General features: G+C 35.1%; 1 protein-coding gene across 1 annotated transcript in view; it reads left to right on the top strand.

The window, feature by feature from the left end:
• PRTG (protogenin) overlaps positions 1–22960 on the top strand; it is a 114691-nt gene that overhangs the window by 48750 nt on the left and 42981 nt on the right. Inside the window, exons 5-11 of the mRNA XM_019732216.3 lie at positions 758–895; positions 1162–1320; positions 1904–2063; positions 2874–3121; positions 5188–5352; positions 8645–8950; positions 9732–9920. Coding sequence (XP_019587775.2) covers positions 758–895; positions 1162–1320; positions 1904–2063; positions 2874–3121; positions 5188–5352; positions 8645–8950; positions 9732–9920 — 1365 coding nt within the window. The remainder of the gene's footprint in view (positions 1–757; positions 896–1161; positions 1321–1903; positions 2064–2873; positions 3122–5187; positions 5353–8644; positions 8951–9731; positions 9921–22960) is intronic.

The following is a 22960-nucleotide window of genomic DNA, read 5'->3' as shown; positions in this document are numbered from 1 at the left end:
CCTTTAAGGTTAACAAGTTTTTTGAAAAAAACTAAGAGACTGAAATTATAAATATTTGTAATGCTGTGTTTTAATTTTAAGTGGTATTGACTAGCTTTCTGATATGAAAGATAAAAACAAAAGCACTCTCATACTTCTTCCCACTGACCCATGAATTCTTGATAAGACTAGTGAAAGTATTAAATGAATGTTTGAACTTCAATTAAAAATGAAACAACCTAAATGTCTATCACCTGATAAATGGGTAAATAAAATGTTCTATTTATATAATTAAATATTATTCTATTATTCAGTAAAAAGAAATGAAGTATTGATACATGCTACAATATGGATGAATCTTGAAAACATTATGCCAAATTAAAAGAAGCCCATCACAAAAGACCATATAATGTATGGTTCCTTTTTAATGAAATATCTAAGTTGGTAAATCCAGAGAGACTGAAGAAAGTAGATTAGAGGTTGCCAGGCTATGGAGAGAGGAGATTGAGGAGTGACTGCTAATGGATATGGGGTTTCTCTTTAGGGTAATGAAAATGTTCTAAAATTGGTTGTAGCAATAGTTGCACAGCTCTGAAAACACTAAGAACTATTGAATTACACTCTTCAAATGAGTGAACTATGTGTTATGTGAGTTATAGCTCAATTAAGTTGTTTTAAAAAAGAAAAAAGTGAATAACTTAATAGATAATTTCTCTCATTTCACTAATTATATTTTATTTATGATTTATTTTTATATTCTGCCTTTTCCTCCCCAAAGCTAAGGAATCTAAATCCTTCTACACACCAACCATTATAGCAGGTCCACAGAACATCACAACATCTCTTCATCAGACTGTTGTTTTAGAATGCATGGCCACAGGAAATCCCAAACCAATCATTTCTTGGAGCCGTCTTGGTAAGTCTTCTCCGGGGAAAAAAAAGTCTTTTCCTTTAACTTTGTTCATTCTAGTGAAACTCATAAAATGTTTATTTTATATGCAGAACACATGTTTGGCAATTAAGTGGCTTTTACTTTTTGCCATTTCAGTGTGTAGAGAAAAGGTTTTAGCATAGAGAATTTTATACTTTTATAATAGGATTGTTTGGGGAGTAATTTTTTTTAAACCTAATTTTAGATTATAATGTTACATTGTTTTAACTGAAGTGTTCTATTTGAAATAGATCACAAGTCCATTGATGTCTTTAATACTCGGGTCCTTGGAAATGGTAATCTCATGATATCTGATGTCAAGCTGCAACATGCTGGAGTATATGTTTGTCGGGCCACTACCCCGGGCACACGCAACTTTACAGTTGCCATGGCAACTTTAACTGTATTAGGTATGTTTTCTTTCATTCTGCAATCAGGAGAATCTTCCTTGTTAACATTTACTGTTTTATCTCGTTCATAGCTTATTTCTACCTATCTTGAATTTTGTAGCATTAATATGAAGGTTGATATGAAGTGTCGTAATCTAATGAATTATAGGAGAAAAAAATTTTGTGTTAAAATATAACTATTATTCTGAAGTCACCCGCCTGTTTGCCTGCATATTCCTTCTTATTTAAGCTTCCCTCTTGTCTCCTTCTCACCTAGCCACAAATCCGTATACCCATTCGCTAATCTAAAATTTTATTTTGTTAATTGTCTACATGCTGTGTATTGTGCTTAGTTTAGTAGCTTTATGGTACACACATTTTTAGAGTGTTTATATAGATGGTCCCAAGAGGGAAAGCCTGGGAGTGGGGAATGGACATCTAACTGAGCAATGCAGGGAAAAGGCATGTGGATTGATATATGTAGAATGTGCAGACAGGAGGCTCAGAATGGGACTTGGTCAGTGGCTGTGCTCTTCCTTGACTCCTTGTATCATTCTTGTTGGGACCACAGAAATATTTTTTTTCCTTGTCTCTTTAAAAATAGCTCCTCCTTTATTTATCGAATGGCCAGAAAGTTTAACGAGACCTCGAGCTGGCACTGCTCGATTTGTATGTCAGGCAGAAGGAATCCCCTCACCCAAAATGTCATGGTTGAAAAACGGAAGAAAGATACATTCAAATGGTAGAATTAAAATGTACAACAGGTAAGCTATGCCATTTTGCTATGGTTTTCAGACGATATAATAATGGCTTTAGTAATTTTTATGTGAAATGGTTATATCAAGTACTTTAGTTATCTTGGTATTTTAAACTAAACTAAAATAAATAAGAAATTAACCTAAAATTGTAACATCAGCATGCCACAGATCCTTTTATATGTGGATCATGGAAATGGTTAGTTATAGTAAAGTGAATGTTGGACAGTTCCCCAGATCTGGGTTCTACATAGTCCTGGTAAACCGCTAGCTAAGTTATTAGCAAGCATATTCATCTTTAGGGATCTCAGTTCCTTCTACCATAAATGAGGAAATCAGGAGGAAATAATTGATTTTCTAAGAATTCCTCTACAGTACAAACTTAATGATTTGAAGAACTTACTTTTATTAGTATGAATATGAATCTTCTTGTAGCATTCTTATTTATGTTGCACAAAACTTTAAAAATTGTTGTTGGACCTGAGTTTTGTGTAACAGTGTAATATTATGTAAATTAGATGCTACTGTGAAGTAATATCATTTCTTAATAAAAGCCAGCTTTTTAAAAAGAGATGTAGCTGTCATATGAAGCAAACAGGATTTGTGTATCACAAGCACTTACTTAGGTAGACTCAGAAAATAAGAGTAATTTTAAGTAATTCATATAGCTTTTTCAGTAGGGCAGTTATACATTTTTATTTTTTGCTTATAATAATTTTCGTCATTTAAAATGAAAGTACGCTTAGCAATAATTTCTTATTTTAATACCATTCTTAGACCTTTTCATAGAAATAAATAATTTTTTTTTCCTTTCCTTAGTAAATTGGTAATTAACCAGATTATTCCTGAAGATGATGCTATTTATCAGTGCATGGCTGAGAACAGCCAAGGATCTATTTTATCTAGAGCCAGACTGACCGTAGTGATGTCAGAGGACAGACCCAGCGCTCCCTATAATGTGCATGCTGAAACCATGTCAAGTTCAGCTATCCTTTTAGCTTGGGACAGGCCGCTTTATAATTCGGACAAAGTCATCGCTTATTCCGTACATTACATGAAAGCAGAAGGTAAGCAATTCGAGGAGTGTTTATTTTTAAGTGCCACTGGCTAGTATCAAGGATTTGTTTTCAGTACGAATGATGTCTTACATAATCTACAAAATGTTTTTGAAGTTCTGTGGTATTTATCTCTTTTAATAAAGTAATCTATCACCTGTGTATCTATTTTTTCTGAATTTTGTATTGTTGTATACTTTGTGTATATGAGTATAGTTTAAGATTTTTCTATTTAGAAATAAATACTGTCTCTGCCACGTCAAGTATAGAGTGGTGTACTTATGAATTTCATTCCAGCAAAGATATAAATTCCTTAACTAAGACTTAATATGCCAATTTAAGTATGCAGTTATAGGACCACTGGTGTAACTGCTTAATAAAATAATGTAGTGAACTATAGTCACTGTAGCATGTTATTTTTAAGGGGGAAAGTAAACATTTGCAAATTCCCCATATATTTGATTTTGTATATTTTGAATGTTTACTGAAATCATATAGAACTCTCTGAAAATTAAACAAGACATTATTGATATCTCATTTATTACATAAAAGTAGAAATCAGATCTGTCTTCAGGTTTTTATTCAGAACTATTAGTTCCATTTCTGGAATCTTTTTTATCCTTGTATTTCCTTTTGGCAAAAATTTTAGAGGAAAAGGAAAAACTCCTTATAAATCCTAGAGCGTTCTCTGTTGATATTTTCATAGAAACCATATTAGAGGTTTATAGATTACAGTTCTATACATAAATAACCTAACTTTTTTGCAGTAGACATTAAAAACAAATTCAAACACCCAAAGAATGATGACGTAATAAAATGTAGAAACAGGTGGTTTGTTGTTGTTTTTTGTACTTTGAAGTTGTATACTGAAAAGGAATATTTTGAATTTAAATCAGGGGTCATGGTAGCAAGAAGAATGAAAGTCTGATAACTGAGCATGTTGGAGTATGTTAATTCCCTTTTTAGTGATTTAGGAAGGTAAAAGGAATGCTGGTTTTGGTGGAGACCACTCTTGTTCGCTATTATGGTTGTTTCATTAGAGCCTCCACATGTGGCTCAGTGGTCTATTCAGGGATGGAACAAGGCTTTTTAATTCGAACTTAAGGACCTTGTTTGGTAGGTCAGAAATCGTACTATGCAATTCCTAATTAACGGGCCATTAGCCAGTCTGTTGTGAAATGCCTGTAATCTTGTCTAATTAAAATGCTATCAAGTTAATTCAGAAATGTGGGAAAACTTAATGGTGGAATTTGCCTTCTGTTTTGTTTATAAATCCAGCGTGGGGAGAAGGGGCTCTGTCCTTAGAGAGTTTTGATTAAGTTGACGTGCATTTACTGTGAATTGTTCACAAAGCACAGCAGCCACCAGTGCTCTTTTTCCACTTTACAGGTCTGCTCTGTAGGAATTAAATTCCACAAAGACAAATCCTCTTCTGTACCTTGCCATGCATATTTTAATTAACAATTGCTGAGAATTTTTTTCCTCTTTGAAAAAAAACCTCATTGTGAGACGAAGTGTTTTGAAGCACATTCTGTGCCTCCTAGTTCTTTTGCTTTCAACACAAATAAAAGAACAACTTGTGTCAGTCAAATTTAATAGAATCTCTAGGGGCAAAATGAGATCTTTTGCAGGACAACTTTTGGTTTGGTTTGTTTTTATAAAGAGTAGAGCCATTACATTCCCTACTGTTTCTCCATTTATGTTTAAAAGAAAAAAGAAACCATGAGTTTAAGCAAGTAAAATTTACAGTTCTGAATTATAGTATTCTGCAGTGTTAAGCTCTGTTGTGTTACTGCTGTATATTGTCTCTGCTGTGGGTTTTGACTAGATGTTAAATGAAGTTTAGAGATTAATTATTTTCAGCTTGACTTATTCTGGAAAAACGCAAACTAGCCATTTGTAGCAAGACATGGTTACTTTTAGAAAATAAAGACCTTCCTCTTCACATTTTTTAGAGGATCACAAAAAGTAACTGATAGAAAGTAGACTCAAGGACCAATGTTTTACAGTGAGAGAAAATGGTCTTGTGAATTTTATTTTGACTATTCATATTTTTAAACACTGACTCTTTACTGTAGGTTTAAATAATGAAGAGTATCAAGTAGTCATCGGAAATGACACAACTCACTATATTATTGATGACTTAGAACCTGCCAGCAATTATACTTTTTACATTGTGGCATATATGCCAATGGGAGCCAGCCAAATGTCTGACCACGTGACACAGAATACTTTAGAGGATGGTAAGAAGACATGATTCTAGTTCCTTTAAGTATGAACATTAGTATGCTTAATCCATTTCCATTAGTAAATGTGTTGTGGTAATAACCAGCAGGCTAGTTTGCTTTTCAAATCTGACTCTTGCTTTTTGACAGTAACATAACGATAAAGATAACTTTTATTTATAATTCATAATATAAATTTTAATAAAATTCTTATATTGTCATTGTATTTCTTCAAGGGTCTTAGTTTAAATTGTAAATACATTCAGTTTTTATGTTTTTTGTTGTTGTTACCGAGTAGGTTCTCTATGCGTGAATAAATACACTGACAGTTACACATCGAATATATATAATGAATGGAGATCAGAGGTATGAGACTTCTGAAACTGAGAGTTTATGAAGTTTAGTACCTGTCATTTAAAAAAATTCTTATAAAATCAGATAGCAGTTAGTTTATTTTTAGATACAACATGCCTATTCTACTTAAGGAGGAAAGTAATACTTGTTCAGTTTGTTACCCGACCATGGGTTGGAAACTGAGTTGTGCACACCTCCCTATACTCTTATAGTGGTGGGCAATTAAATCCATTAAGATAGTCCTGGAGAACTGATTCTGACTCTCATCTCTCTCTCTTTCTCCAAGGGCTCTGGAAGGCCCATGTTTATACCCTGCAGTGTGAAAAGGGAATTATTTAACATGTGCTTAATTATATTACTCTCCCTTTACAAATGTTTTATCATCCTCAAGAAATGGTCCACCCTTACTTTAAAATATTTTTATAAAAGTGATTCCCAGATCTTTTTCTTTGTTCATTTGGTCCTGTATCTCTTACTTATATCTCTGTAATGACACTTACTTAGATGTGTATAAATTCATAGTTTGATTAAATGAAAAAATTATCATTGATCTGGATACTGAATTCTAAATTTCAGTTTTCATTTAAGAGTCTGTCCCATTTTAGAGTGAGACATAGTACAATATGACATTTCTTGTTGTCTCATTATATTTAATAACCTCTGACATGCATACCTAAGATAAAACACAGGTTATGGGTTAGTGTGTTTTGTGATTTTGCTTTTTTGGTGTGTGTGTGTGTGTGTGTGTGTGTGTGTGTGTGTGTGTGTGTGTGTAAGGTATAGTCCTCTTCCCAACCCCCAATATCCTTGAAGAAAATGAATCTAAACATAGCAAGGTAATTGTTAAAACTTTCCAATTCTAGTTAAATTGTGATCTGAAAGTTGTTGTTGTTTTTTTAACCTTTCTTTACTCTGCAACATTTTTATTTAATGAAATTTCGTTTTGTTTTCTGGATAACATATTGACCTCAGACACTGCTATTCAAATTTCTGCACGAGTTTCTCCCCACTTCCTAAGCTCATACTTCTCAAACTGAGAGGTGTGTGTCTCCTAGGGTGCACTGCAGTGAACAGCCAGTACAACTAATACTTGTGGAGTGCTTATCCCTGCCTAGTCTCAAAACCTTCCCTCCATTGTCTAATTTAATCCCTACATAACCCTGTGATAGAAGAATTATTGTTCTAGAAGAGATTGTAGAGTATAGGGGACAAGAATGCGGGCTGTGTGTGGTGTGCTTAAATCTGCTCCTTCACTTACAAGTTATGTGACCTTCGGCAAGTGATTTGACCTCTTTGTACTTCAATTTCCTCAGCTATAAAGTGGGAATGGGAATGGTACTTCTTTCATTGGTTTTTTTTTCCTTCCTGAGAATTATGAGTTTATACCCATAAAGGACGCAGAAATGGTTAATAAATTGATTTTCCCCTTTTCCACCTATTTTCATTCATTCCACAAATACTTATGGAGTACTTGCTATGTATGTGTTAGTCAATATTTAGTAGTGAACAAGAGGCAAAAAATTGTTCCTGACCTCACGACGTCGCTTACTTTCTAGTGGGAGAGGGGGCAGAGGAACAATACCCATGACAGATAATCATGTTAGATAGTGATAAGTGTGGAGGAAAAGAAAAGGAGCAGGGAAAGGGAGTATAAAATGTTGGGAGGGTTTGAGACTTTAGACAGAGTCACCAAAGAAGGGTTTGCTGAGTAGGTGACATTTGAATGAAGACCTGAAGGAAATGCAGATGAGGGAGCTGGCTAGGCAGATGGTGGGGAAGTGCATTCTAGGCAGAGGAAATGGAAATTGCTAAGGGCCACAGCACAGGTGTGACTGTGGGGGCGGGGGGGGGGGAGAGGAGGGAACAAGTGGAAAGCAGTAGGAGATGACTGCAGAGAATGAATGAGAGCTGACCATATACTCGTAAGTAGAAAGGACTTTTTATAAAACCACAATGACGACTTTGGCTTTTACTTTGAAATGGGAGCTATTTTGAGTAGAAGAGTGACGGTATCTGATATGCACTTTAACAGCTAATGTGTTGAGAATTGATGGTAGGGACAAGGCCCAAGCAGGGAAATCTCTTAGGAGGCCATTGCAATGAGATACAGGCTAGCAGTAATGGTGACAGGGACCAAGGGGATAGCATTGGAAGTCGCAGCCACACAGGATTGAATGTGGAGTGTGTTTGGAGGCGTCAAGGATGACACCAAGAGTTTTGGCTTGAGCAGTTAGACAAATAATGACCATTAACTGAAATAGGAGAGACTGGAGAAGGAGCTATTATTATTATCCCCATGTTGTATATGAAGAAACACGGAGAAGTTAATTTGGCCACGATCACACGGAGTAGTAAGTGGTAGAACAAGGATTGAAACACACAGAGGCTAACTCTAGAACCTATCTTAACTCAATACGATGCTGCCTCTCACCATACTTAACTCATTTTCCTGGAGTGCCAGTTGTATTAAAATTATTTAGAGGAAAAACATTGTTTTTATATTAAACACCACATATTATAATTGAGAATACAAAATTCACACCAATTTTTACGATACCACTCTTATACTTCAAATTACTATCTGCCAGGTTATAACCCTAGTGTCCTAAGCTTCCCCACTGTTGTATAATTCCCTCTTATTTGTTTCTAAGACATTTTGTTGGGAGTATTTGAGAAGTATTCTCATATTTTGTATGAGTATTAAGTAATGTCATATTCCTACCAAACAATGATAGTGATGACAGCCTTGCTTTTTTTGGTCACTATCTATGCTTGGTCCTCCCTCGTTATTTTTCCTTCTTTTTTCTGGTTTGTACTCTGAAAATCTTTGCTAGGGTTGAAAGTATCTCTTTCTATATTACGTGTTGCTGTTAAGAGAATTCAATAAATACTCGTTTGCTGATTGACAATTTTGATTCTAAATATTTATAAACAAACTGTTTTCTTACATAACTAGTGCCCCTGAGACCTCCTGAAATTAGTTTGACAAGTCGAAGTCCCACTGATATCCTCATCTCCTGGCTGCCAATCCCAGCCAAATATCGGAGGGGCCAAGTGGTGCTCTATCGTCTGTCCTTCCGCCTGAGCACTGAGAATTCCATTCAAGTTCTGGAGCTCCCGGGGACCACGCATGAGTACCTTTTGAAGGGCCTGAAGCCCGATAGTGTCTACCTGGTTCGGATTACTGCTGCCACCAGAGTGGGACTGGGAGAGTCATCAGTGTGGACTTCACATAGGACACCCAAAGCTACAAGCGTACAAGGTAAATTTCTAAAGATGACTGAGGAAGAATACACTCTATTTATAATTTGAATTATTTTTTCTTATTTAAATTTATATTTTTAAATTTTGTTTTATGAATAAAAGTATTCCAGAGATCATGGACCCAACTGAAAATAAATTTTAAACTTTTTATTGAGTAGTCCCTTTTTGCATAGAACTCATTAGTGTGTAAAACTTTTGGTTATTCTATTAGTTTGCTTAGCAAATCCTTCATGGACAGATTAGTCCAAATCAAACTGAATTATCAAAAGTTACATCTATATTATATATACACATACACACACGTACTATTTATAGAGACCTAATTAATATTATTGCCATATATTTTTTAAAACATCAGTTTAATAGAAAGACCATAAGACTGGAAAGTTCTCGACCTTCCTCTTTTACTAATGTGGAATATCACATGACTGCTTTTGTTGTTGTTGTTAATTGATTAATAATAATGCCTGTTCTATCACAGAGGAATATGGGATGGTCACAATTAGAGAGTACTTATTGCCTCTTTGAAAAAGTATACAAATATAAATATTATTTTGTTCTGATTTATATGCCTTAGTCTTTTTAGGTAGCATTTTGTATATTTAATGCTGTCTCAAATTTTAATGTCATTGTGAAATTTTGAAATTTAGGTTGAAGTAGAATTGTTGGAATTGAACTTTTTTGCTGCTGTTGGTTTAAGACTGAGAGATCTACATTCTCCTGTGTTGTCATGTGAATTATGGGTTTTTTATACATACATTTCTGGTGAATTTTTCTAGCCCCTAAGTCTCCAGAGTTATATTTGGAGCCTCTGAATTGTACCACCATTTCTGTGAAGTGGCAGCAGGATTCTGAGGACACCGCAGCCATTCAGGGCTACAAGCTGTACTACAAAGAAGAAGGGCAGCAGGAGAATGGACCCATTTTCTTAGATACCAGTGACCTTCTCTATACTCTCAGTGGCTTAGGTGAGTGAGCCTGTACTGCGCTTTTTCTTTTTTCCTTCCTTTCTAACCAGTTGGGAGAAAAGTTACTGGATATAGGCCAGTAGAACTGACTTAATGGTGAAAAGAAAAGAATTGACTTCGCTGCGTCACTGTGTGTATCCTGCTGCTTAAGTCAATGACTGGTCTTTGACACACCATTATGAGTGAACTAGCAAAATGTCAGGTAACCATGGTTTCTTTCTATCATTCCCCCACCTCTGGGCATCTGCTTTTCTTTCTAAAGTTTACTTCTGGTAGAGTGAGATCCTGATCAATCATTGTCGGTTTGTCATGGATATATAATAGGAAAGTAAAATAAGAATATCACCAAAGGATCAGAGAATACACAGTAACTAAGGTTAACTTAAAAATTGCTTGAGAGTCCTATGTAAGTGTATTATTTTACATTTGTAAAATGTATGTAAATTATGCACAAAATAATACTCTTACATATGACCCATATAACTGTAAATGTTTACTTTATATAGCTCTAACCTAGAAATGCTAGAGAAAGAACACTTAATTTTGTGTTTGCGTTCATCCAAGTTCTGAAAGATACTGTTTTATTCCCTATTCATCATATCTTTGCTGAGTGAAGGAACTTCATGATGTATAACAGGCTTAATAGAAAGTAAAGTAATTAATATCTGCAATAAATACATGAGTATAAACATATATACTCAAGGTATAAAATGCACACTTAGCTATTTGTTGCCTGTGAGTAGATTTTCACCCTTAAGTATTAGGTTGGTACAAATTAATTGTGGTTTTTGCAATTAGTTTTAACCTTTTAAATCACAACTACTTTTGTTGCACCAACCTAATACAAAGCAGCAACTTTATACTACAAACAAATTCCTACTGACTTGTTTTAGCACCTTCTGCACATCTTGGACTTCACAGTGCACTCTGGCTTTCCCTGTCACAGACTACCCTTTGGGGTGTGGGAAGGAAAGAGGCACAGGGGTGCCACCATGGGCTGCTCCATTTCCTTCCGTGACCTCACGGTAGCACAGCCTGTCAGTGCAGCATTAGACGTGAGTCCCTGTGCAGCAAGAAGCAGTGGGGAGACTCTGTTTTCGGACACAGGGACATAGAACCCCATTCTCCTATTCTTTGCTGTAGTTTTCCAGATGGCATTTTGCTTATAAGCTTATTGTGTCAGATTTTAATTTAATCGCATGAAGTTAAATAAGTTTCACTATTGATCTCTGTCACACAGCTTTATAAACGACGAGAAGTTACTTATGCTCCAGGGTGACCTTTCTTTTTTCTTTTTTTTTTAATTAAATTTATTGGGGTGACAATTGTTAGTAAAATTACATAGATTTAAGGTGTACAATTCTGTATTACATCATCTATAAATTCCATTGTGTGTTCATCACCCAGAGTCAGTTCTCCTTCCATCACCATATATTTGATCCCCCTTACCTTCATCTCCCACCCCCCACTCCCCACCCCCTTTACCCTCTGGTAACCACTAAACTATTGTCTGTGTCTATGAGTTTTCTGTTTCTCATTTGTTTGTCTTGTTCTTTTGTTGTTTTTGGTTTATATACCACATATCAGTGAAATCACATGGTTCTCTGCTTTTTCTGTCTGACTTACTTCGCTCAGCATTACACTCTCAAGATCCATCCATGTTGTCACAAATGTTCCTATATCATCTTTTCTTACCGCCGAATAGTATTCCATTGTGTATATATATACCACAACTTCTTTATCCATTCATCTATCGAAGGACATTTTGGTTGTTTCCATGTCTTGGCCTCCGTAAACAAAGCTGCAATGAACATTGGAGCACACGTGTCTTTATCTATAAATGTTTTCAGATTTTTTGGGTAGATACAGGGTGACCTTCCTTAAACTGTTGATACTAAGATGACGTTGCCAGCCTACTTGCACCAAAGTCAGCAACATTTTGTCTAACAGTAGCTTCTCAGTGTACTCTCCCTTTCCATGTAAGTATCATTTATTCAAGAAAATTGTACTCAGTATGAAATAAGAAACAGGATTTGGGACAGGATTGATGATGGAAAATCATACATCAAACTCACTGTTAAAGATAACGAAATATGTTGAAGATACAAAAAAATAGCTTCATAGAGCACGCTTCTTGAACATAACAGGTAGCTTATTCTAAATAGGTGAACAGTTTATTAGGAGGAAAAAAACAAAATGTTCTGCTTGTGGAAAGATTAAAGAAGCAATTAAAACTTTGGTGATGAAAAATAATTCTCTATAATCTGAAAGTTTTCTACAGATGCATGTAGTTGGTGCAAAAGTAATTGCGGTTTAAAAGGTTAAAAATAATTGCAAACACCACAATTACTGTTGCAGCAACCTAATACATAAAGAAGACAGTGATCTTTGTTGACTTTTTTTTAATAATCTCTAAATAATAACTTTCAATACTGTAAACCTCGATTTCCTCCTGTATTTTAAAAATAAAGCGCATGCGTACTGCCTGTGTTGTAACATCCTTTGTGTTATAAAATCCTTTGTGGATACTATTTGGAATATTTCAGCTTAAAATCACTTTATACTGCATAAAGTAGGAAATGATTTTGTTATAGTCAGTATACCCTATGAAAACAGCTCCATATTTCCTGACTGTGGAATTAAACTGACTAGTGGGACTAACTGCAGTGCAAGGTAACAGAGGACTCTGTCCCACCTATGGGACTTTCTTGTTGGACAATAGATTCCTCAACCCAGGAGTTGCTGAGTCACAGCCAGGGTGGCTGACCAGCAGGGATGTAGTTGTAGGGATTCAAACTTTGGATAGCAGTTGACCAGATCACCTTTAAGATGTCCTTTAATCTTGAGAGCCTTAGGGCCTGGTCTTGCTTTTCTAGAACGTCACTGTTGGGGCGTAGCCAAGTTTATATAACCAGCGAGTGGGTTTAACCCACTAAGCAGGCAAGTGTTAACAGCTCTCACTCCTTTCCTTCTTACTTTTGGCTGTCAGGAGGGCAGTATGTTCTGTTAACTGGACAACTGACCATCTGTGACCATTTTTAGGAGAGCATCTGGCGTTAGCTGCCTGTTTAACAGAGAGTGATGTGTCTAGAGGGCAGTAGGTTAAGGGAACCCTATCTGTGTCTTGCATGGTGAATACTTGCTTTCACTGAGCTTTTACACATTAAAGAAACTCTAACTGGAACTAGATTTACTAAGTGGGTTAGGAAATGAAATTTAAATGCTTCTGTTTGCTGAATCAGTGTCAGTTTGAGTAGCAATCTGACGTCTCAAAATTTCATTTTCATACTAATCCTCTATTTGATGCCCTAATACGCATTCTTTTGTTTCCACTTCTGGTAATTAAGTTTTCAATAAAAAAGTATGTTATTGGGACACATTTTCCTTTGTTCTTTGTTTCTGTAAGAGATTTATGAATTTTATATAATTCAATTCATTTAACAAGCATTTTTAAATTTTTCTAAGTAAGGCATTGTAGTACTAGATTAAAAAATGTAACAGATATGACCTTTGCTTAAAACAAGAAATATTAAACCAAAAGATATTAACTGACTTGTTTACTTTTCTCCCAAATTTCTGATTAACAAAATTTAATTGCATTTAATAGTGAAATTTATTTTAGAACTTTTTACTCTAAACCCTCGAAGCTTTGTTCCCTGAAGTGTAGAATGTTTTGTTTTTTAAAGTAGCTAAAAAGATTCTCATGTCTTAATATAATATAAATATTGGCAGAGCAATGGAAGTATTTTGATGTTGCTAGTTTGTTCTAATTTAATGATTTAAAAATATACGGTTTAATTTTAATTAGAAGCGGTTTACTGTTGGGGGTTGGGAAAAAAGCATTGGGATTATAATTTAATGTTTACGTGTATGTGGTTTGTTTTAAATTGTGGTTCCAGGTTTTCTGCAAGATATTGCATCCTTACAGTGATTATTTTTGCGTAGTTTTTTTTTTCCTTGGCACTTTCAATGTTTAGCCTAGTTAGAGTAGAATTTTTAAAATGTTTGTTATATTTATCACACAATAAACTGAAAGCAAAATTAATAACACACTTGTGTCCCCTGGTAATAGACTGATTGAAATAATTTGTTCCTCTTTTTTTAAAATCTGTTTATTTCAGAAATTGGTCTCAAATCCTGAAGTTAGAGTTTCTAATTACAGAGGGAGTATTTTCATAAGCTGCCTGTCAGAAACTGTTCTTAATTGTTCAGTCTTAGTATAATAGAGTGAAAAGGGGGAGATTATTTAGATGGTACTGTTGTTAGTTTAGCAGTTAGGACACTGATGTTAGGTAATCTTTAGTTTCCATTTTGCCTAAAAACTTGTGCTATTAAATTTCGCAACAAGCATGATTAGTGAGCATGAGATTTAGCACCAGTTATAAAGATTCAAAATATTTAAAATCATTAGTAATGTTTGAAACTCACAGCTCTTTTGTTTGTTTGAGAAATCTAAAGTTGGAACTTCCAGTTACTGCTGGGATCAGGAGTCTAAAGAAACAGTCCCTGGTTAATAATGTAACTACAGTCCCTTGGCCAGTTTACATGGAAGCATGGTAAAATTAAGTCAGATTTCTGGGTATTATCTTTTACCATAGTAGAAAAGGATTTGGTTGTGTGGTTACATATCTCAAGAATGAAAATCAAGAACTACCAGTGGGGAATCAAATTGATATAGCTGGAGGGAGTTGCAATCTAGTCAAGGCAGGACACGATTTTGTGGCATAAAAGGACTACTTTTATTGGAGAGGGTTCATTGTAAACCTTACTATAATAGCGATTTTGTTTTGAAGAGAATTAGAATCACTGAATATATGAAATATGGAAGTCACGTTTTAAGGCAAGCCAGAATCTTTTCAGAGACTATGTTCCCTCATCTCTCTCACACAAGGAAGCCTTAGATAACATTCACAGATCTTTGGAAACATCCTACAGGTGAAAATTCTTATACTGTGGTTGTTTTGCAACTTCCTGACTGTAACCTCTTAAGACAGAGTCAAAAATACACTATATTTTGTAACAAAATCTTCCTAATCATGAATAGTTTCAAGTATATCTTCCATACTGACTTTTAGCCTGTAAATTCCTTTCAGATAATCTGGTGCCTTGGTATCAACTACTAGCTCAAATATCATTATAGATACAGGATTATTCTATTCTATCCCAAAATAACACATGATCAACATCATAAAGTCTTATTAAACTTTCTGTCCAGATTAGCTTTGACTTTATGAAACAATCTTGGTTTCTGTGAGAGATCACATTCCATTTATTTGTTAAGAGACCATTTTCAGGATTGGTGTACAAATTCCATTAACATTATTGCTGTTGTGTACCACAGGCAAGATCTTTAGGGACATACCTCACATTTTTTGCCTGTCTTCAAATCTTCCAGTGCTTTACCACAGTTAATTTCCACTTTTAGTAGAAATAGTTCCTCTGAACAGTGTCTCATTGTACTCTTTTATTCTTTCCTTTCAAAGAATTACAAAATGCATTCCTTTAACTGAAGTTAGTAGACTTCTTAAAGGAATGATTTTGGAAACAATTTACTATGTAGTGCATAACATTGACAAAATGTTAGTACAAATTATAATAACATAAAGGAAACGTTTTTTTAAAAAGTGTTGTATTTCACTATAAAATATCTTTTAAGTTACCTTTTTTTTATGTTGTGTTTCATCTATTATCAAGCCAAAACATATTGAAACTTCAACACAGTCTTTAGAGAATACTAACTTTTTTTCTTAATTTATCAAGAAGGCAAAAATTATTTGCATATTTCATTGTCTACACTATCTGAAAATATCAAATATGGTTGATACTCAACTCAAATTTTAGAGCCTCAGTACTTGAAAAATTGAACACCAATACCTCAAAAGAAATGGAAACATCCACTTCTAAAAAATACTGTTCCTAAAAAAACATTGGTTACATTAAGACAGTAAAAAAAGAAAACATTTTCATTTGCCAATTTGCAACTACTGCTATTTAAAGACAAACTGCAGATGGATGAAACTAAAAACTATACAAAAGTCACAATGCATTATCTGGTTAGCTTTCCTTACATTCTTTTTCTTGAATGAAAGGTTATCTGCCAATTCTTTCGATATACTTAGAGATATATCTCCTCTTCACATTTGGAAAAATCTTATCCAGTTTATAAATCTCAACTCTTCTGGGAATCCTCTTTTGACCTCAAATAGTGTCAGTTATTCCCATGGTACATCATTTGCAATGCTCTATTATAGGAGGCACGTGGTACTGACAGTTAAAAATACACTCGTATATATCAGTTAAATAAGTTTTATGTTTGCTGCCTGGGTTTGATGTCAAGCTCCACAACTTATTAACAAATTAAATCCTGGTTGTTTGCCTAATCTTTTAGTTAGGGATAATAATAATAATAATAATAATAGTAATAATAATATCTAGTTTAGAATGCTAGGGGGATTAAATGAAATAACGAACATAAAGGTTAGCACAGTACCTGACAAATTACATTGTAAGTCCTCAACAGAGGTTAGCTGTTGTAGCTGTTTTTAAAATTGTTCTCCTCCCAGGGTGAAGCCAGGAGGTCTTATTTAAAATTTTTTTCCATGTTATTTACCATGATCACTAACTTTGGAAACCAATGCATCTTGAGTTTTCATATGCATATGAATTACCTAGGGATCTTGTTAAAAATGCAGATTTTAATTCAGTAGGCCAGGGTAGGACCTAAAATGTTTGTGTTTCTGCCCACTTTGAGGAGTAAGGGTGTGAAACAAGGGTAGACAGACTTTGTCTATATTGGGCCAGATAGTAAATATTTTAGGCTTTGTGGGTGTTAGAGCCATATTACTTTAGTTTGCCAATTCCAGGTGTAGACTCTATACCATGTTTCCCCGAAAATAAGACTTAGGCGGACCATCAGCTCTAATGCATCTTTTGTAGCAAAAATTAATATAAGACCCAGTCTTATTTTATTATAAGACTGGGTCTTATATATTATAATATAAGACCAGGTTTAATATGATATGATATAATATGATATAATATAATTAATATAATATAATATAATATAATATAATATGATACAATACAGTATAATAATATAATACTGGGGTTTATATTAATTTTTGCTCCATAGACTTATTAGAGCTGATGGTCTGGCTAGATCTTATTTTCAGGGAAACATGGTAGTTCTTGCTCATCAAAGTGCAGCCCCAGGATTAGCAGCATAATCTGGAAGTTTATTGAAATGCTGAATTTCATGCTTTCCCTGTCTTCTCCCCAGAACTATGGAATCAGAATCTCCATTTTACTAGGATTCCTAGGTGATTAATATGCACATTAAAGTTTTGGAAACTCTGATCTAGACAACCTAGTAATATTTTTCCCAAATAGCCAATGTTAATTCTTTATAAGTTAGTGTCTTTTAGCTTTAGTTTGTTATTCATGATGGAAATCTTTCAGAAATTTGTTTTTGGTGCTTCTGGATTCCTGTATTGCTGACTTTCTTGTCCAGCCAATTATAGTTTTTCATAATTGTTGTTACTAAGCCTCTCTTTAGTCTACTTTTATTGCACATTTTATTGCTTATCTTGCTTCTAGTAATATTTTCCCATACTTCTCAGCTTTCAGATGGGGGGGGGAAATGGTCTTTCCTGGGTACTATCATTTAGTCAGTGCATTTCTTCCCCAAATATCCAGGAGGTGGATGAAACACAGACTCTCAGGTATAATCTTCCAGTTTGGGCCTTTGTCTCTGTATTTTGTTTGCCACTGACTGCTCATTCACAAATTCATTCTTTCATTCTCAGATATTTACCAAGCTTACTATGCTATAGTTCCTATAAGAGGACACAACCATATTCAGTGTAGACATGGTCATAGCATTTGGGGAACTTAGAGTCTAGCAGGAAGACCAATAATTAAATCAGCAATTAAAATAAGGTCTGATGAACTCTTTGATAGTGGACATCAGCTAGCTGTTCTAGCACTTGGCAGGAGCTTCTTACCTATTTCAGGGCTGGAATGGGGGAATGGCTTCCCTGAGCTCTAAAGAAAGAGTAGGATTAGCCAGACAGAGTGGCAGGGACAGATACAGGTTATATGGGGCCTGATAAAATAATATATAATAAAATAAATAAAAGAATAGAATAAAAAATATAAAAAATACCCTGTAGATACAAGGCCTTGAATAGACCCCTTGCAAGTAAAGGGCTCTGAAACGGAAGCTTCATAGCTTCAGGGTAAATCTGTCTCTACAGAGAAGGAATGGCAGGGGCCAGCTGGTTAGCTCAGTTGGTTAGAGCACGATGTTCGAACACTAGGGTTGCCGGTTCCATGCCCACAAGGGCCACTGTGAACTGCACCCTCTACAACTAGATTGAAAAACAACTACTTGACTTGGAGCTGATGGGGTCCTGGAAAAACACACTTAAAATAAATTTTAAACGTTTGAAAAAAAGAAGGAATGCCAGAACCCAGGAAGTGCTCAGAGAATGCTGAAATTCATGTGGGATGGCCAGGAGGTGAGGGAGACCAGGTTCTGGGGGACCTGAAGGGTTAGTATGACTAGAGAGAAACTGGATAGTCCCAAAAGAGGCCAGGTCATAAACACCTGGAAAGTCCATGAGGGAATTTGGGGTAAGGGCAGTGTGAAGCCATTAAATGATTTTAAGCAAGTGACTTGATTAGACTCATGTTTAGAAATATCTTTTTGTTGCAGTGTGTAGAATATGATGTGCAGGACTAAGGCATAAAGCAGCTCCGAACTGCTGCTTCCCTGAAGAGTAGGTTTTGTGAACTTTCTTTTTCACTTACTCTCTGGTTCAGGAATGTTATAAGAATCTGTACTCCAAGGTTGCTACAATCCTACTGTACGTGGCAATTCCCATGTACACAAATAATAAAGATTCCTTCAGGAAAGAGCTTATTCAGTTGTTTAAAGTCAGTTTATACTCAACTTTTGGGGACTTGAATCATTGTATAAAATAATATCCATCAAATTTGGAGATTTCACACCTCTAAGATCATTTACAAAGGGTTAGGTAATATTGATGCCATATTTGAAAAAAAAAAAAAAAACTATTTTAAAAGGGAAAGGTATTTGGAACTTGGGTTTATGCCTGTCTTGAAGCCAATTCTGTAACTGTGTTAGTTAAAATGTTTTAATTTATCCTTCCCTTTGCTTGAGTTAGCTCTCAGAAGGCATCCAGTCCCAAATCTAACAATGTATTCTGTCCCCTGAGAAAGTCTAGTTAATCTTGATTTGGTATATCTCATTTTACAAAACTGTGATACTACCCAATTAATTAAATTTTGCATTTTTAAATGAACAAGGAAATAAAGAAAACTCAGCTATAGATTACATAAACCCATAACATAAACTGTTCTTTGACTCCACAGTATGAAGCTAGGAGCATTTATTTAGCAGTCACTCAAAAGGAAAATATTTTTGAGCACACTCAGCTGCTACCATTGAGCTTTACAATGGGCTCTTAGAGTTGCAATACCATTTACAAAGCCTCTGTGGCACTGTGTGAATATAGAGAGTACAGAGTTTTATGGAACTCAGTAGGTTTCAGATAAAGAGGCTCCTAACCTTTCTTGGTTGTTATGTCGGGCCTCTACTAGAACACATGACAGAAGCTCTTTGGCCTTGTAAATCAGAAGATGGACTCCATTTAGAAATTACTGATAACAGGCTGCAGTTACCATTAAATTAATATAAATTCATTACCAATAAATGAATCACAAAATTGAAACCATCCCCACAATGCAATTTTGACTTCTGTTATTTCTTCTCTTAACTCCTGTGAAAACATTGCCTAGAAGATAGTGCCAAATAGAAACAAAATCTTAACTTTTAGGGTTGATACAATATATGTTTTTCTCAGAACTTTATATATAAAGCTACTTGGTTTAATAATGTAAGATTGCTATCTATACCTATTTAACTGTCATATCTTGTTTCATAAAATTTTCATATTAAAGTTTACTCCCCCCTGATTACGAATTTTAACTTAAGTTTATTTTCCATTTTTCAAATGTAACAATTACTGTGTATTGACTGAATGCACTTATTCTGTACCAGGCCCTGTACTGGGCACAAGGAATGTGAACATGAGATGGCGTGCCTACCTCCAAAGTATTTAAGCTTAGCATAGAAGACCTAGCAGCATGCATAGGAAAATGTGCTAATAGATGAAATTGAGATGTAGCCAGAGTATTTTGGAAGCACAGAGGATAAATGACTAATTTTCTGCATCATGAAGAATAGTTTGCCTTATTAAAGAGTGGAGGAAAATCATTCCAATCATAGGAGCTTAAAATGTGCAAACGCAAAAAAAAAAGAAAGGAGTAGCCTTGTTAGTTTGCTATGGGTGAAACATGGGTAAGAGTTGTAGAGATTAAAACTAGAGCTAAATAAGGTCCATGTGTTAAGGGCCCTGGGTACTCTAATAAATAATTGGGTCTTTGTCCTATAATATGAGCAATGCAAAGCCATCAAAGTTTTCAAGTGTGAAAGTGACATGGCTTGTTTTAGAAGGATAATGATAACAGAGAGGCTAGGCTTAGAGAATGCAGTGAGTATGGGCCAGGGAGGGAGCTACTGAAGACAGGAAATCAATAAGATGGTTGTTAAAATAATGGAAGATGATGAGGGTGTAATCTAAGACAGTAGATCACTGGAAAGAAGACAGATGTGAAGTTATTTTAGGCTTAGAATAAGTAGGACTTGACTGATTGCATATGGGTCTGATAGGAGGGCTTCAGATACAGGAGTTACACCCAAAAGGATCTATGAAAAGATGTTCAACATCATTAGGCATTAGGGAAACGCAAATTGAAAATTTTTAACTACAATAAGATAGCACTACATATCAATTAGAATGACTAAAAATATTTAAATATAAAAACTGCTAATAACAAGTGCTGACACAGATGCAGAACACATGAAACGCTTATGCAACATTGTAGGAATATTGCAGCCACTCTGCAGAACAGCTTAGTGCTTTTATATAAAGGTAAACATGCCTGTACCATCTGACCCTGCAATCCCATCCTAGATGTTTACTCTAGAAAAATGAAAACTATGTTCACACAAAAACCTATACAAAGTATATAGCTCTATTCACAAGCCCTCAAAACTAGCAACAACAAATGTCCTTTAAAGGATAATTGGATAAACAAACTGCAGTATATTCATACAATTGAAATACTCCTCACCAATAAAAAGCAATTAAGGATATTGCTACGTGTAACAATTTGTTGATAAAAACAATGGCATTATGCTGAGTGAAAGAGGCCAGTCTCAAAAGATTATGTGTATGATTTCCTTTATATGATACCTGGAAAAGTCAAAACCATGGGGATGGAGAACAGATCAGTGATTACCATAGATTGGGGTGGGGGCAGGATTTAACTACAAAGGGACAGCATGGTCAGTTTCCTGATGTGATGGAATTGTTCCGTATCCTGACTGTGGAAGTGGTAACACAAATCTGTGCATCTGTTAAATAAAACTGCACGTCAAGAAAGGTCCGTTTTAGTGCATATAATTTAAAAATTAAGATAGGAGACTTAGGATTTTGAGATCAGATGTCAAGGGTTTGAATCCCAGCCCCCTACACACTAGGAGTGTGATCTCCGTCAAGCTGCTTCACGTCCACGGACCTAGGTTGTTGTAAATGTCTAGGACGCTAAGGATTAAACTAGTGCACTAGTGCGTGTGGAACCCTCAGCACAACGCACTGGCACACAGTAAGCGCTTCACAACTATTAGCTGTGTGTAAACATGATTCGGTAGAGGAAGAAGTTGGAATGATCCTCAAGAACTCTGGGTGGACATTACTTCCACTGGAGGAGGGCTTTCAGGAGTCAGGTTGGGGGAAGTGGGAGATGTTGCGCGCAGCCTTGATTATGTTGGGTTGGAAAGGTTGGTGTCCTCATAGAGATGTCTGTAGCAACCTTACACGGGCTTAGATTTCACAAAACCTGAGACAGTGAATCATTAAAGGAAGGCAGAGCAGCTGGGAATAAAGACTACACTGGTGTCAACCTGCTCCCAGGAACCCAGCATCTTTCCAGCTTAGCTAACTTGAAAGAAACTGGCAAAGACTTTTAGCAGAAGAAACCACTCACTGTTAGCACAACAAAGGACATTGGGTCAATTTCAGGAAAGTGGGGCACATCTAACAAATCTCGTTGAAATTTATCTTACTATGTAAAATTTTGAACATTGTCATTTTCAGAGTTGTAACTGGCAGTGCAGTCATTTTTTAAATGTGTCTTTATAGACCTCAGGAAACTGAAATTCTTTCCATGTAGATAAGGTCATATTCCTAAATTAGTGCAGTTCTAAACATCTAACAGTTTCTTATACTTGCTACAAAAGATAGAGGAATTTTTCTTCTTCAGGCAAATCATTGCTGCTATATTATGGAAGAAATAAAATTAACAGATTAAATGAATTTTGTAGCAAATCACAGAAGATATTTTGCATTCTTCAGTGTTGAAAGGCTTCTTGTAGCTTTTTTTGTAATCCAGTTGAATGCAATAGCAATTCTATTATAATCTGCATTCCTGCCTCTTAAATTCAGAGGATTTTATAGAGCATTAAAATGACAGTGCTTTCTGAAAGAGTAAATGTCTTTTACTCTTATGCTGTATACTCTACTATATCAGAATTGTATTAATGGCATCTTACGGGATGCTATACCTAACAATTTAATGTCCCACTTTAAAAAGATCATTTGGAGACAGGGAAGGAAGGCAGCAGTAAATGCCTATATTTCCTTAAACATTTTTTCTCTATCTTTAAAAAAATAATAAGGTTCAACTTTCCATATCAAACCCCCAAAAATATTTGGGAAAAGAATTTTGATGGTTTTTCCTGGACTTTTATATTCTTGGTCTTGAATAGTCATCACCTTTCAAAATGCTCTAAAACATGGAAAGCTCTGTGAAAAACATCTGTCTTGTTATTAAATGAAGTATGATTTGTGAACAAAAATGATACACAGCCTCTCCTTTTTTATTGAAAATAA

Source organism: Rhinolophus sinicus, chromosome 3 (assembly GCF_057876585.1).
Source record: "Rhinolophus sinicus isolate RSI-liver-muscle chromosome 3, RSI-T2T, whole genome shotgun sequence".
NCBI lineage: Eukaryota > Metazoa > Chordata > Mammalia > Chiroptera > Rhinolophidae > Rhinolophus > Rhinolophus sinicus.
The sequence above is the reverse complement of the archived record's forward strand: the minus strand, read 5'-3'. Positions and strand labels throughout refer to the sequence as shown.